This window comes from Callithrix jacchus, chromosome X (assembly GCF_049354715.1).
Source record: "Callithrix jacchus isolate 240 chromosome X, calJac240_pri, whole genome shotgun sequence".
Taxonomy (NCBI): Eukaryota; Metazoa; Chordata; class Mammalia; order Primates; family Cebidae; genus Callithrix; species Callithrix jacchus.
In genome coordinates, this window is record NC_133524.1 from 108,133,981 (window position 1) to 108,148,473 (window position 14,493).

A 14,493-nucleotide genomic window follows, 5' to 3' on the forward strand; every position below is an offset into this window, starting at 1 on the left:
TGTATCATATTTTATCTGTAAGTTGAGGAAAATTTGAGTTGCTTTCACATTTTGGCTATTAATACTATGTGCATTTGTGTATGCAAGTTATTTTTTTATTTATGTTTGTATCAAGGAGTAGAATCCAATGCCACTGAAGAATTTATTTCCTATTTTTTAAATATTCTTTAGCTGGAGCATTAGGCTTTATACTGTGTTCCCATATAACAGTGAAAATAGAGGCTGATTTTTTTTTTTTTAATGGCAGTAAATATATCTGTTTAGGGAGTCTCCAACCTAAGAAAGAAGGGTTTTCTGAAAGTTCATCTATTAGTGGAACTCAGGTTATATTACTTTAGAAATAAAAATATGTGCAGATCTCAGGTAAAGGAATAAAAATACATTTAGAGATACAACTGTAATGCTAAGAACAGTTTTTTTTCGTTTATGAAGTAGTTTAGTTTCGTAATGTCTAGAGAAATTACCTTGCTCATTGCCCTTCTCTTTGGAGTTCTGATGGTGGTATGTCAGTCGTGGTAAATAAAAGCAGTGAATAGTTTCATATTGTTGTAATTGTCTCAGCAGGCATCACTAACCTCTGTCAGTAGAACATTAGTCTGTAATGTCTAGTAGAGCTAGTAACTGAGGACCAAAATGATTGCTTATGTACTAGAAGTGTATTAAACTAAAAACTCCATCTTGAAACAAGTGAAAAAAAATGCCTTTATTGGATTCTTCCTAAATATTGCTTGAGTGGCATTCCTATAACAGTAGCCTAAAATTAAGATTAGAAATGAAATTTGTATTTGGTAACTAAACCTTAGATGAGAAAATAATCTTACCTATATTGGTAGGTAAGTAGTCATTTATTATAAGGTAAAATTAAGAGTGATATTAATGTGGCAAGATTACATTGATATCTACCTTAATAATGCCGAAAGAGAAAAGCTTTTTTTCCCCCTATTTTGAGATGGAGTATCACTCTGTCACCCAGGCTGGAGTGCAGTGGCACAGTCTTGGCTCAGTGCAACCTCCGTTTCCCAGGTTCCAGTGATTCTCATGCCTCAGCCTTCTGAGTAGCTGGGATTACAGGCACCTGCCACCACCCCCAGCTAATTTTTGTAGTTGTAGTAGAGACAGGGTTTCATCATGTTGGCCGGGATGGTCTTGAACTCCTGACCTCACGTGATCTGCCCACCTCAGCCTCCCAGAGTGCTGGGATTACAGGTGTGAGCCACTGTGCCTGGCCAGAAAAGCTTTTGAAAAGATAATTCTAATTGCTTATGTCAGTCTAGTCACTAATTTTTTTTTTAATTTTTAATTTTAGATACAAAAGTTTTGCAGTACTATTTCAATCTAGGATTGCAGGTAAGTGTCATGTTAAATTGCTTTGATAAGCCCTATTTCAAAGTATAAGCCATTTTGGTAATCAGACTTGAACTTCAAAAGCCAAAAGCACTAAGGGGACTAAAAATTAAAAAATTTATTTCTATCTAAGAGATCTCTGAATATAAGTTTTCTGATTTAGCCTCCTTGTGCTTTATTTTCTCTTATCATAAAATAGTCATTAAACTGAAGAGAGAGGTACTGGGCTGTAAGCAGCACAACCTCAGCATATATTAGGTTAGCTATTATATTTAACATTATATGCTAACTTTTCACTGTGTTGTTTTATCTCAAAAATAAAGGAATTATCCTAAAATATTTTTATGACTATCTTTCCATTTTATGTGAAAATTACACAAATTCAAAGGCATTTAAAGAGCTGTATTTTGTTCTTTGAAACCAATGAGGACAAAGAGACAACATACCAGAATCTCTGGAACACAACTAAAGCAGTGTTTAGAAGGAAATTTATAACACTAAATGCCCACATGACAAAGCGGGAAATATATGACATCAACACCTTAACGTCAAAATTAAAAGAACTAGAGAAGTAAGAGCAGACAAATTCAAAAGCTAGCAGAAGACATGAAATAACTAAGATCAGAGCAGAACTGAAAGAGATAGAGACATGAAAAAACCCTTCAAAAAAATCATTGAATCCAGGAGCTGGTTTTTAGAAAAGAATAACAAAATAGGCCATTAGCCTGATGAATAAAGAAGAAAAGAGAGAAGAATCAAATAGACACAATACAAGATGATAAAGGGGATATCACCACTGATCCCACGGAAATACAAAGTACTATCAGAGAATACTATAAATACCTCTATGCAATAAACTAGAAAATCTAGAATAAATGAATACATTCCTGGACACATACCCCCTCCCAAGACTAAATGAAGAAGAGGTCAAATCCCTGAATAGACCAATAATGAGTTCTGAAATTGAGGCAGTAATTAATAGCCTACCAACCAAAAAAAGTCCAGGACCAGTCGGATTCATAGCCAAATTCCACCAGCGGTACAAAGAGGAGCTGGTACCATTCATTCTGAAACTATTCCAAACAGTAGAAAAAGAAGGATTCCTTCCTAATTCATTTTATGAGGCCAGCATCACCCTGATACCAAAACCTGGCAGAGACACAACAACAATAGCAAAAATTTCATGCCAATATCCCTGATGAACATCTATGCACAAATCCTCAGTAAGATACTGGCAGACTGAATCCAGCAGCCCATTAAGAAGCTTATCCACCATGATCAAGTCAGCTCCATCCCTGTGATGCAAGGCTGGTTCAACATATGCAAATCAGTAGACATAATCCATCATATAAACAGAGCCAATGACAAAAACCACATGATTATCTGAATAGATGCAGAAAAAGCCTTTGATAAATTTCAACACCCCTTCATGCTAAAGACTCAATAAACTAGGTATTGATGGAATGTATCTCAAAATAATAAGAGCTATTTATGACAAACCCATAGCCAATATTATACTGAATAAGCAAAAGCTGGAAGCATTCCCTTTGAAAACTGGCACAAGATGATGCCCTCTCTCACCACTCCTATTCAGCATAGTATTGAAAGTTCTGGCCAATGCAAACAGGCAAGGGAAAGAAACAGTATTATTCAAAGAGGAAGAGAGGAAGTCAAATTGTTTCTGTTTGCAGATGACATGATTGTATATGCAGAAAACCCTATTGTCTCAGCCCCAAATCTCTTTAAGCTGATAAGCAACTTCAGCAAAGTCTCAGGATACAAAATCAATGTGCAAATATCGTAAGCATTCCTATATACCAATAATAGCCAAATCATGAGCAAACTCCCATTCACAATTGCTACAAAGAGAATAAAATACCTAGGAATACAACTTACAGGGGATGTGAAGGACTGCTTCAAGGAGAACTACAAACCACTGCTCAAGGAAATAAAAGAGGACACAGCCAAATGGAAAAACATTCCATGCTCACGGATAGGAAGAATCAATATTGTGAAAATGGCCATACTGCTCAAGTAATTCATAAATTCAGTGCTATCCCCATCAAGCTATCATTGACTTTCTACACAGAATTGGAAAAAAACTACTTTAAATTTCATGTGAAACCAAAACAGCCCACATAGCCAAGACAATCCTAAGCAAAAAGAGCAAAGGTGGAGGCATCATGCTACCTGACTTCAAATTATACTACAAGACTGCAGTAACCAAAACAGCATGGTACTGGTACCAAAACAGATATATAGACCAATGGAACAGAACAGAGGCCTCAGAAATACCACCACATATCTACAACCATCTGATCTTTGACAAAGCTGACAAAAATAAGCAAGGGATTCCCTATGTAATGAATGGTGTTGGGAAAACTGGCTAACCGTATATAGAAAACTGAAACCGAACCCCTTCCTTACACCTTATATACACAAATTAACTCAAGATTTATTAAAGACTTAAAGATAAGACCTAAAACCATAAAAAATCCTAGAAGAAAACCTAGGCAGTGCCATTCAGGACATAGGCATGGCTAAGACTAAAACACCAAAAGCAATTGCCGCAAAAGCAAAAGCCAAAATTGACAAATAGTATCTAATTAAAGAGCTTCTGCACAGCAAAAGAAACTATCATCAGAGTGAACAGGCAACCTACAGAATGGGAGAAAATTTTTGCAATCTATGACAAAGGGTTAATATCCAGAATCTATAAGGAACTTAAATTTACAAGAAAAACAACCCATCAAAAAGTAGGCAAAGGATATGGACAGACACTTCTCAAAAGAAGACATTTATGCAGCTAACAAACATATGAAGAAAAGCTCATCACCTAGTCATTAGAGAAATGCAAATCAAAACCACCTTGAGATACCATCTCAGGCCAGTTAGAATGGTGATCATTAAAAAGTTAGGAAACAGGGCCGGGCGCGGTGGCTCACGCCTGTAATCCCAGCACTTTGGGAGGCCGAGGTGGGTGTATCACGAGGTCAAGAGTTCGAGACCATCCTGGTCAGCATGGTGAAACCCTGTCTCTACTAAATATACAAAAAATTAGCTGGGCACAGTGGTGTGTGCCTGTAATCCCAGCTACTCAGGAGGCTGAGGCAGGAGAATTGCCTGAACCCAGGAGGCGGAGGTTGCGGTGAGCCAAGGTCGCACCATTGCACTCCAGCCTGGGTAATGAGCAAAACTCCGTCTCAAAAAAAAAAAAAGGAAACAACAGATGTTGCAGAGGTTGTGGAGAAATAGGAATGCTTTTACACAGTTGGTGGGATTGTAAATTAGTTCAACCATTGTGGAAGACTGTGGCGATTCCTCAAGGATGTAGAAGCAGAAATACCATTTGACCCAGCAATCCCATTACTGTGTATGTACCCAAAGGATTACAAATCATTCTATAAAGATACATGCACACCTTTGTTTATTGCAGCACCATTCATAATAGCAAAGACTTGGAACCAACCCAAATTGCCCATCAATGATAGACTGGATAAAGAAAATGTGACACATACACACCATGGAATACTGTGCAGCCATAGTAAAGAATGAGTTCATGTCCTTTGCAGGGACATGGATGAAGCTGGAAACTATTGTCCTCAGCAAACTAACATGAGCAGAAAACCAAACACCGCATGTTCTCACTTATAAGTGAGTGTTGAACAATGAGAACACATGGGCACAGGGAGGGGAACATCACATACCAAAGCCATTCAGGGGGTGCAGGGCAAGGGGAGGGGGATAGTACTAGGAGGACTACCTAATGTAGTTGACGAGTTAACGGGTGCAGCAAACCACCATGACACCTGTATACATACCTATGTAACCTATATGTTCTGCACATGTATCCCAGATCTTAAAGTCTAATAAAAGTTTTAAAAATAAAGAGCTGTATTTTTAAAGCACTCCTGTGTTCATAGATACTTGCTGAACAATTTTTTTTTTTTTTTACCATTCCTCTGAGTTCTAGAGGCAGGTGGGTACTGATAAATGCCTTTATCAGTGAAAGGTGTCTCTGATTTGAGGTGAGAGCTCTTTTATTTTATTCTTTCTGGGATCTTTTCCCCCCTCCGAAATACACTCAACTTAAAATATAACAAGATGGCATATTTACTGAAAGGAATAATGCATCTTAAGATCTGTCAGATGATGATAAACTCTATGCTCTCCTTGATAATGCTCAGATTAGTTCACATTCCCTGACACTGATTTCCCTACAGCTTTAAACATGTCAGTGTCAAGAAAAGTGTCTTCCCAAATAGTATACATCCATAAGTTGAGAGTAATGAGGTGGGTTTTTTTGAGACTATTTTTCCTAAATTTAGTTTCAAGAATTGATAAACTGCTTGCCCTTTCTATTACGTTAGTTTATTATAGTCACATATGGAAACTTTGTAATCTGTTCCACCGAGGCATTTAAAAATATTCTCCTGCCTTTTACATTATGGAATACCAGGAGATGCTGAATATTTTATTTTTCGTATTAGAAATCATAGTGTCTATTGTAGTCATTTTGAAAATACTGTGGCATAAAGAAAACTAAAATCACCTCTGTGATAATTTTTTTTCATTTTTTAACTACAAACATTTAAAAAATATTTGACAGCATGATTTTTGTTGCCTGTATAGTATTTCATCACAGATATACAATTTATCCAGTTCCCTGTTGTTAAATACTGTGTGCGGTGTTTTTTGCGTTTAAAAATACTGTAAGAGACACCTAAGTGCAATCAAATATATATATATATTTTTAAAAAGGCATCTTTTTACACAGGTCTTTTAGATGCTTTCCTGAAAGAATTCTTTGAGATACAAATGCTGCAAAAGGTCATAAAGTTCTAATAGAGAACAGACGATGTGTCAAGTTTTTAGGTCAAAAAAGTCATTGCTGCCTCTGAAAATCATGGCTCAATTCTTTTTTTTGTTTGTTTGTTTGTGGGAAACAGTATTACATTACGAATAGAGAAAAGTAGTTTCTTGTTTCTTTTTTGCCCTTTCTTGCTCAAGTGCTATTATCACAACTACTGGCACTCCATGGTCATCGTGCCACAGATGCAGCAGCAGCTTCATGCAGAGAATTATCCAGTCTATACTGAGCCACCTCCTCTGGTAGATCAAACTGTCCCTCAATTGTACAGTGAGGTGAGGAGAGAAAATGGCACACAGGCGGAAGCATCAGCAAATGGTGAGTATGTAGTGAGATTGCCACCAAGAAAGACAGTTGGATTTTATTGTGTGTAATTTAATAATAGCTTTCATATGTTTCATCAGGTCCATATACTACACCAATGATTCTCAAAGCATGATACGTGGACCTCTTGTGGCCCCTAAGACTCTTTCAAGGGATTCATGAGGCCAGAAGTGTTCACAATAATTCAAAAATTTTATTTGTTCCTTTCACTGGCTTGCATGAGGGTATAGAAATTAGTGGTGGGTAAAACTGCTGGCATCTAAGCACAAATTGGCACTGCCCCCAGACTTTGCAGTAATCAGGTTTTCCTCACTGCCACACACCGATGTACAAAAATGCCAGTTTTATTTTTTCTGTTTAATCAAAGCCATTCTTAATTTTACTCAATTTTTGTTCTTGAATAGTTGTGTTTAATATTCTTCGTGACAAAATGGAACTATTTATAAAACACTTCTGCATACTAAATGAAGTATAATGATTAACGTAAGGAAAAAGACTTGTGCTATTATGAGTCTTTATTGCTGACTTGAAAGAGAGAGAGACAAACTATTGTTATTCACACTTAGTTGATCTGGCCGGCATATTCTTAAATGAACAAAGTGAGCCCATCACTTTAGGATAAACAAGTAATACTTGTTTTCAAACAAAATTTTAGCTTTCAAATCAAAATTAGAATTTTGGAAAACGTGTATCTTCCACCATAAGCTTGACACTTTCCCACCAATTAAAACTCCTAAAATACGGTAGAGCTGAATGTAGTTTCTTAAGTTGTATGAGGAAATATGTCAACATTTGGAAGAACTGCGTAAGTCAGCAAAGTAATAGTTTCCCAATTACGAATGCATGATATAACCAAAGTGTGATTTTGTAATAGATCTTTCCAAGTGCAAAATGAAACAGTGGATTTTAATGTAACAAAGCATGAAAAATCCATATTGCCAGTGACCTTTGAGAAACTATCACTTATGTAGTTCGGGTGTAGCATCAAAGAATATCTACAATTATCTGAAAAGGCTAGGTATTAAAATATTTCACTGAGCTGGACACAGTGGCTCACACCTGTAATCCCAGCACTTTGGGAGGCTGAGGCTGGTGGATTGCTTGAGATCAGGAGTTCGAGACCAGCCTGGCCAGCATAGTGAAACCACATCTCTATTAAAAATACAAAAAAATTAGCTGGGCATGATGGTAGGCACCTGTAATCCCAGCTACTAGGGAGGCTGAGGCAGGAGAATCACTTGAACCCCAGAGGTGGAGGTTGCAGTGAGCTGAGATCGTGCCATTGCACTCCAGCCAGGGCAACAAGAGCAGAACTCCATCTCAAAAAATTAAATAAAATTACATAAAATACTCACTTTTCCAGCTACACATTTGTATGAGGCCATATTTTTTTCATATATTTCAACCAAGCAGCATATAATAAATACAGAAGCATATATGAGAATCCAACTCTTTTATTAAGCTATACATTAGAAATTTGCAGAAGTATAAAACAATGACACTCAAATTTTTTTGCATTTTGGAAAATAAACTTATTTTTTATAAATTATTTGTGTTAAGATGTAATAGACTTATTTCACATGATTTACTATTTTTAACTTTCTCATTTTAATTCCTAATATGGTAAATATCTGTACCTGTAACTAACATAAACGAAAGCTATTAGGAGTTCTCAAGTTTTAAGAGTGTAAAGGGATCCTGAGACCAAAAAGTTTGAGAGCCACTCTTCTAGAGCGTTGAGTTCTGTAAGTTCACAGTATAATACAGATGGGGACAAATTTTGGGGGATTTTGAATAGGATCTTTGGATTGGCCTTTTCAGAAAGAATTACCGGGTAGGGGGGGTAGAAGGAGCAATGGGAACTCTAACCTAACCAAATCTGTTTTACATTCCAGCACTACTACTTGATAGTTGTGATCTTGACTAAGTTACTTGACCCCCTCCTTAAGTCTGATTTTCTGTAAAATGGGAAATACCAGATTTGCTAGGGTTATTATAAGAACTAATTGAGACCTTATGTATAAGTGTACTGTTACCTGGTGCATATTAGGAATACTAATTTCTTTTCTCTCTTCTTTTCCCTTTTTAAAGCATATTACAGTTTCAAACTTTTTTGAATTTTGTGCAGTATACCTTTTATAGAGCTATTTTTAAATTTAAACTCTGAGGCAGTGGCAGTCTTATTTTCACATAGTTAATCTAAGCCTAATAATGAAAGATTTTCTTTTGTCTAATGTGTATAGTCATTATAGGAAGATCAAAACAGCCTTTATTTCCACTGAAACTGACTTGTGGCAAAAGTGCTATGAAATTAAAATATGATCTTAATGACATTCAGGAGATGACACTTTTAAGTTGCTCTTCAAAACTATACATTCAAGTATAGACCAGACTGTCCTGACATCTGAATTTTTCATTGCTAAATGGTTATTCAGATGGTGTACTGTACTGCAAAACTGTTGGGTGACTCAAATGTGACCTCTTATAAGAGCTTAATTAATTAGAAGGACTCAGACTCTAGAGAGTATTTTTGTGTTTTGCTTGTTGGTACCTAAATCATCCCAGAAAGATAGTTGTCTGTAGGTTGAATAGATTTGACACACAGATTTCACATGTTTTAATTTGGAAATTTTCATATTGTCTTTCAGTAGCCTGTTTTAGTCATTATTTGTATTTAAAGTGCCCCTGCTACAGTTGCTGTGATCTTTCTTATAGTTAATATTAAGTTTATTTTCACTTGTGAGAACATCCATTTATGTTGCATAGGGTTCTGTTTTGGTGAATTTTTGTATATAAAGTATACTGTATACATTCTTTCAGGTACTTTTCCGAATGCTGATCCTACATCTGTCCCTCATGGAGCAGTCTATTATGCAGTAATGGCAGATCCCTATGGACAGCCACCTTTGCCAGGTTTTGACTCGTGCCTTCCGGTTGTGCCAGATTATTCCTGTGTTCCCCCCTGGCATCCAGTTGGTGCAGTATATGGTGGTTCTCAAATTCATGGTGCTATAAATCCTGGGCAAATTGGCCATATTGCTCCATCTCCCCCAAATTCTCATTATATACCTCAGGGTACATAAGATTCAGCAGTATGAAGTATTCTTGCACTGCCTTTTTTTTTTTTTTTGCTGTTTTGGTTTTTAAAAAGTATTTTGTGTTAGTGGTTAAATGATGTAGGTGGTTAGAGTGTTTACTATTATATTTGTCTTTAAAATTATTTTATCTTTTGATTTAAAATAGTACTTTAAAAGGATATTATTTTGGGCTGTGACTAGGGAAATTGAGGTAGATGTACAACTGGCCCCATATTGACCATACTTCATTGTATTCAGCTGTTTTTCTGTCAGCCATTTGTCAACTTTATATTAGCTGATGGTACCAATTGATAAGTGAATAAATCATATAAAGTATTTCCTTGGTTCAGAAATCACATCATGTTAAACCATGCAGAATTGGAATAACTTCTACTTTTTTCTAGAAAGTAAAACCAAGAGCCTTTGCTTCGGGATAACTCAAAGAGCTCTTCAGGTTTCTTGAGAATTGTCTGAACCAAGATGCATTCTGTGGTATCAGTTTTGAAGGCACATAGTGCTCTGCTTTAGATTTATCCCATACGCTATTGTTTAATACCGGATTTATGTTAAGTGTTCTGTACAGTATTGGTGTCTTTTGCAGTTAGTAGTAAATAAAAACTAGCATTTAAAATTGCCAAAACGAGTGGGATTTTTTTCTTTTTGCGTTTTCATGGCAGCAAAGAGTACCAACATTTGATTGTTTCAACATGTTTTGTCTCTGGCATTCTGGTTGCAAAAGAATGAATTTTTAGCATGAGCTGGTGGGGAGTAATTGCAGGGTCACTTGAGATGTTATTTAATTTCGAGTCATTGCAGTGCATACTACCATATCTATGTCTTTTCTTCGGAGAATGTTCCTTTTATGGTGCGTACTACCATATCTATGTCTTTTCTCTGGAGAATGTTCCTTTTATGGGGTGTGCGTGTGTGTGTGTTTTAAAGCATCTATAACCCTCTTATGGAACTTTAGACTTTCTCATTATCCTATACTTCCAATAGTTGTTATAGGGGCCAAGGAAAAACTTCCCCTTTGCCCTCTAAAGGTTCACTGAAAACTCAGCTCACAAAAGGCAGATAAGAGAAAGGGCATACAAATTTTATTAATGTGTACACGGGAACCTTCAGAATGAAGACCCAAAGTACAGGGGAAATTGTCCATTGTTATGCTTAGGTTCAACAAAGTATAAACAGCCATATAGAAATATGATTGGATAAAAAGGGTATGATCTGCTAATGGACTTCAGTAGGAGAAACCCAACAAGGCTTGTTCATATTCTTGGCCTCTCTGAGCACACATTCCTCCCTTCTGGGTGTGGGACAGGATCCTCTTTGGAATGGGGTGGGGGCATCTTCTGACAATCAAACCAGGTAGTTCAGATAATTTTTTATGGCCAGTTTTTACATAGAAAGGTAGAATAATATTTTTAGGTTTTAGAAAAGCTAGAGTAATATTTTTAGGTTTTATGGCTGGCATTCAGGAAAAAGGGGTTCTGGTTTCTATGACCCACCTTGGGGAAGAGGAGTTCTGGTTTCTATGGCTAGCTTTGGGGAAGGAGGAGACTAAGAGACAGGACAGGAGGGCAGGAGAAGTTCAGAGAAACACTTGCTGCTGAGGCCTTCATTCGAGGGTATTTTTTTTTTTTAGTCACATCTTACCATTTTTGTTTTTAGACTTAACCTTGTGTCTCTGAAGGCTCTGAAGGCCTGGCTTCTCTTTGGCTTGCTGTGAGACACATTTCATCATCCTTTTTTGCCTTCTCCCTTTAATCTATCTGAAGACCACAAGATGGTCTGTATTGATTAATTCTCCTCTGAGGGGCAAATCATCATGAATACTTTGCTCTATGTCACCTAACAAACAGCTATTTAAAAGAATGAGTTCATGTCCTTTGCAGCAATATGGATGAATCTGGGAACCATCATTCTCAGCAAACTCACAGAAGAACAGAAAATCAAACACTGCATGTTCTCACTCATAAGTAGGAGTTGAACAATGAGAACACATGGAGACAGGGAGGGGAGCATCATACAACAGGGCCTGTCAAGTGGTGGGGGGCATGGGGAAGGATAGCATTAGAAGAAATACCTAATGTAGATAACAGGTTGATGGGTGCAGCAAACCACCATGGCACCTATATACCTATGTAATCTGCACGTTCTGCATGTGTATCTCAGAACTTAAAGTATAATAATAAAGATAAAATTGGAAAATTCATTTGGCAACCATGATAGTAATTATTTCAAAATATAATATATCTCTAGTATTTAAAAATATGTATATAGCATAGTAAATTTTGAACAAAGAATAATCCAAGCTTTCAATTTCCAGTACTGTTTGGCTGAAGAAGCATAAAAATTAGAACTCAGGCTCTGACTTACTAGCTGGGCTGGGATAGGTAGGTCACTTACTTTTCTGATTCTTAGTTTCCTCACCTGTAAAGTGATATGAACTTAGATTTGTAGATCTAAACTATTAAATTCCATAAAGCCTCTTTTTATTTTTCAAATAAAATTGGTTGCCACAAAATCTATTTATATCACTTTCTTAAAAGGTTATTCATGTTTGTGAATCAGTCTCTCCTTTCACCCTATGGCTACACCCTGATGAAAAAGAAAAATTTGAGACATCAGGGCTTGAAGTGCTTGAACAGTTGAAGGTACTGGAGTGGAATCCATTGCAAAGAAGATATATCTTCAATGTACTGTTCTCAAGATGATTAATATTAGTGAGTTCTAAATAAGCCAGTATACCAAACGGTTCTGCTTCAGAATAGACAATACTGATTGGATTTGGTTTTTTTATCCTTGATTTTAAGAAGGTCTTACACTACAAGTTAGCGTCTTGACAACTTGAGATGAACGGCAGTGCACTAATGTTTTACAACAAACTAACTGTATGTATTAGTGTTTTAACTTCTCTGCTAACCTCCTGGGTTCTCAATTTGTGCAGCCTACAAATTGTGTTTTGCATAAAAGTTTGTTTTAGTCAAGCTTATGGAACAGCCCTTTCCCAACATTTTTTTAATGTGCTAAAATTTCTGAGGTACACAGATTTCACAGCAAGTGATTGTCCTCTATCTTCAGCAGTCAGTGGTTCACTAGCTTCTACGGGGTGTTTTTAGAAAGTTGTAGTCTTGAGAATATGGGTTTGTTTGGTGAGTTTTGGGACAAGCACATCTGCCTTAGATTTCTAGTTGATTGGTTTTTATTTCAAACTTAAATGATACTGCCTTGCCTTGCGATCTGTTACCAGTTAATGAAATTTAATCATGATTGGTATTAACGTAACCTGAAAGCAATGTGTGTACTAGATTGAACTAATTATCAATTGATGTCTGTATTTATGGTCTGCTTAAATCATGCAAGTTCTCTTTGTTTATGTATTACAATCAGTCTTCCCTAAGAAATAATCAAGGAGCCAGTCCTGGCTCTCCTATTGTTGGGGGAGAGGTGAGGGTAGCCTGTGCTGCTGCAGCAGTCTGCAATTGTTTTTGGAGGCAGTTCCTAGGTAAAAAGGAAGTGGTTTTTCTTGTGATGAAAAACAAAACCCTAATACTTAACATGTTTAATCACCATATAGGATAAACATAGTGGTAGATTTCTCCTTTTTACGGATTACCTCTTAAGTTGCTCTTGTTACAAAAGGTATCCTGTCTTTTCTCTGCTTTTAACCAAATTTCATCCATTTAGAATTGTTAGGGAAAAGAAATATATAGACACTAGTTTGTTTGGGACCCTTCCAGCCCCTTCCTGACATAAATCTGGTTACGCTAAAGGTAAAAAGCTGGATAATTTCTCATAGCCAGGAAAAATAATTAAATTCATTTTTATGCTTTATATATTTATTCTCAAAACTGATTGTGGTTTTCTGTCTTGATTAAGAGCAGATGAAAACATTGAGTTGGTTTTACTGTTGAAATTTAAGACTGATGAATTTAAAACAGCTTTCATTTCCTTAAAGCTTATAATCAAGGCTAACCTTTCAATTAGCTTTGGATTTAAAAAAGTAAACAAATCATGGTTTTTTTTTTCTTATGTGAGCAACAGACATTCAGAACTTAGGCAGATCTCCATAGATAATGATATAGTCTAGTGGGGAGGGTGGAGCATAGACTTAATGTAGACTTTTGTAAATCTGGGACAAATTTAGTTCATTTTATATGAAACCTCTTTAAAGCATTTTATATTTACATTTATAATGAAGAATTTATGTAATTTATATAAGAATTCAAGAGAACTAATACAGGCTGAGCATCCCTAATCTGAAAATCTGAAATCCTCCAAAATCTGAACCTTTTTGAGCACTGACTTGCTGCTCAAAGAAAATGCTCTTTGTGGCAATTTGGAATTTTGAATTAGGGATGCTCAACCAGTAAATATAATGCAAATATTCTAAAATCCGAAAAAATTTGAAATTCCAAACACTTCTGGAACCCAACATTTCTGATAAGGGATACTCAACCTATATAGCAGGAGACAACCTCTTGTTTCCCTCCATCCTAACTGGAATGTTTAGTTTCAATAGGAGCAACTTAATTTAGAACACTTGTCTTCTCTCCTACCTCAACGTCCAATGGCATTTTTCCCTAAAATACATTTCAGGGACATGGAAGGTGCCTGTGTGTGAGAGATGTAGCTTAGGTAATGACCTCTGTGACTAAAACTGCTTTAGAGTGATAAATATGGGAAGTGCTTCAAAATAATTTCAGGATGAGTATTATATATGAAAGAACATTAGCTGTGTGTTGTTGAATAATTATCATTGAAACTTGGGTTTATTATGCCATTTTGTTTCAAATTTTTAATAAAAAACTGCCTTAGTAACCTGCCATCTGGAGAGGAGATGTTTGCTTATGAAATTAGTATGAGTTTGGGTTT

General features: G+C 36.2%; 1 protein-coding gene across 1 annotated transcript in view; it reads left to right on the forward strand.

Moving 5' to 3' along the window:
- ALG13 (ALG13 UDP-N-acetylglucosaminyltransferase subunit) overlaps positions 1-10,255 on the forward strand; it is a 75,549-nt gene extending 65,294 nt beyond the window's left edge. The window contains 3 exon segments of the mRNA XM_003735803.6: positions 1,307-1,347; positions 6,355-6,532; positions 9,359-10,255. Of these exon segments, the coding sequence (XP_003735851.3) occupies positions 1,307-1,347; positions 6,355-6,532; positions 9,359-9,621 (482 nt within the window). The 3' untranslated portion in view covers positions 9,622-10,255.
- The last annotated feature ends 4,238 nt before the right edge of the window (positions 10,256-14,493 follow it).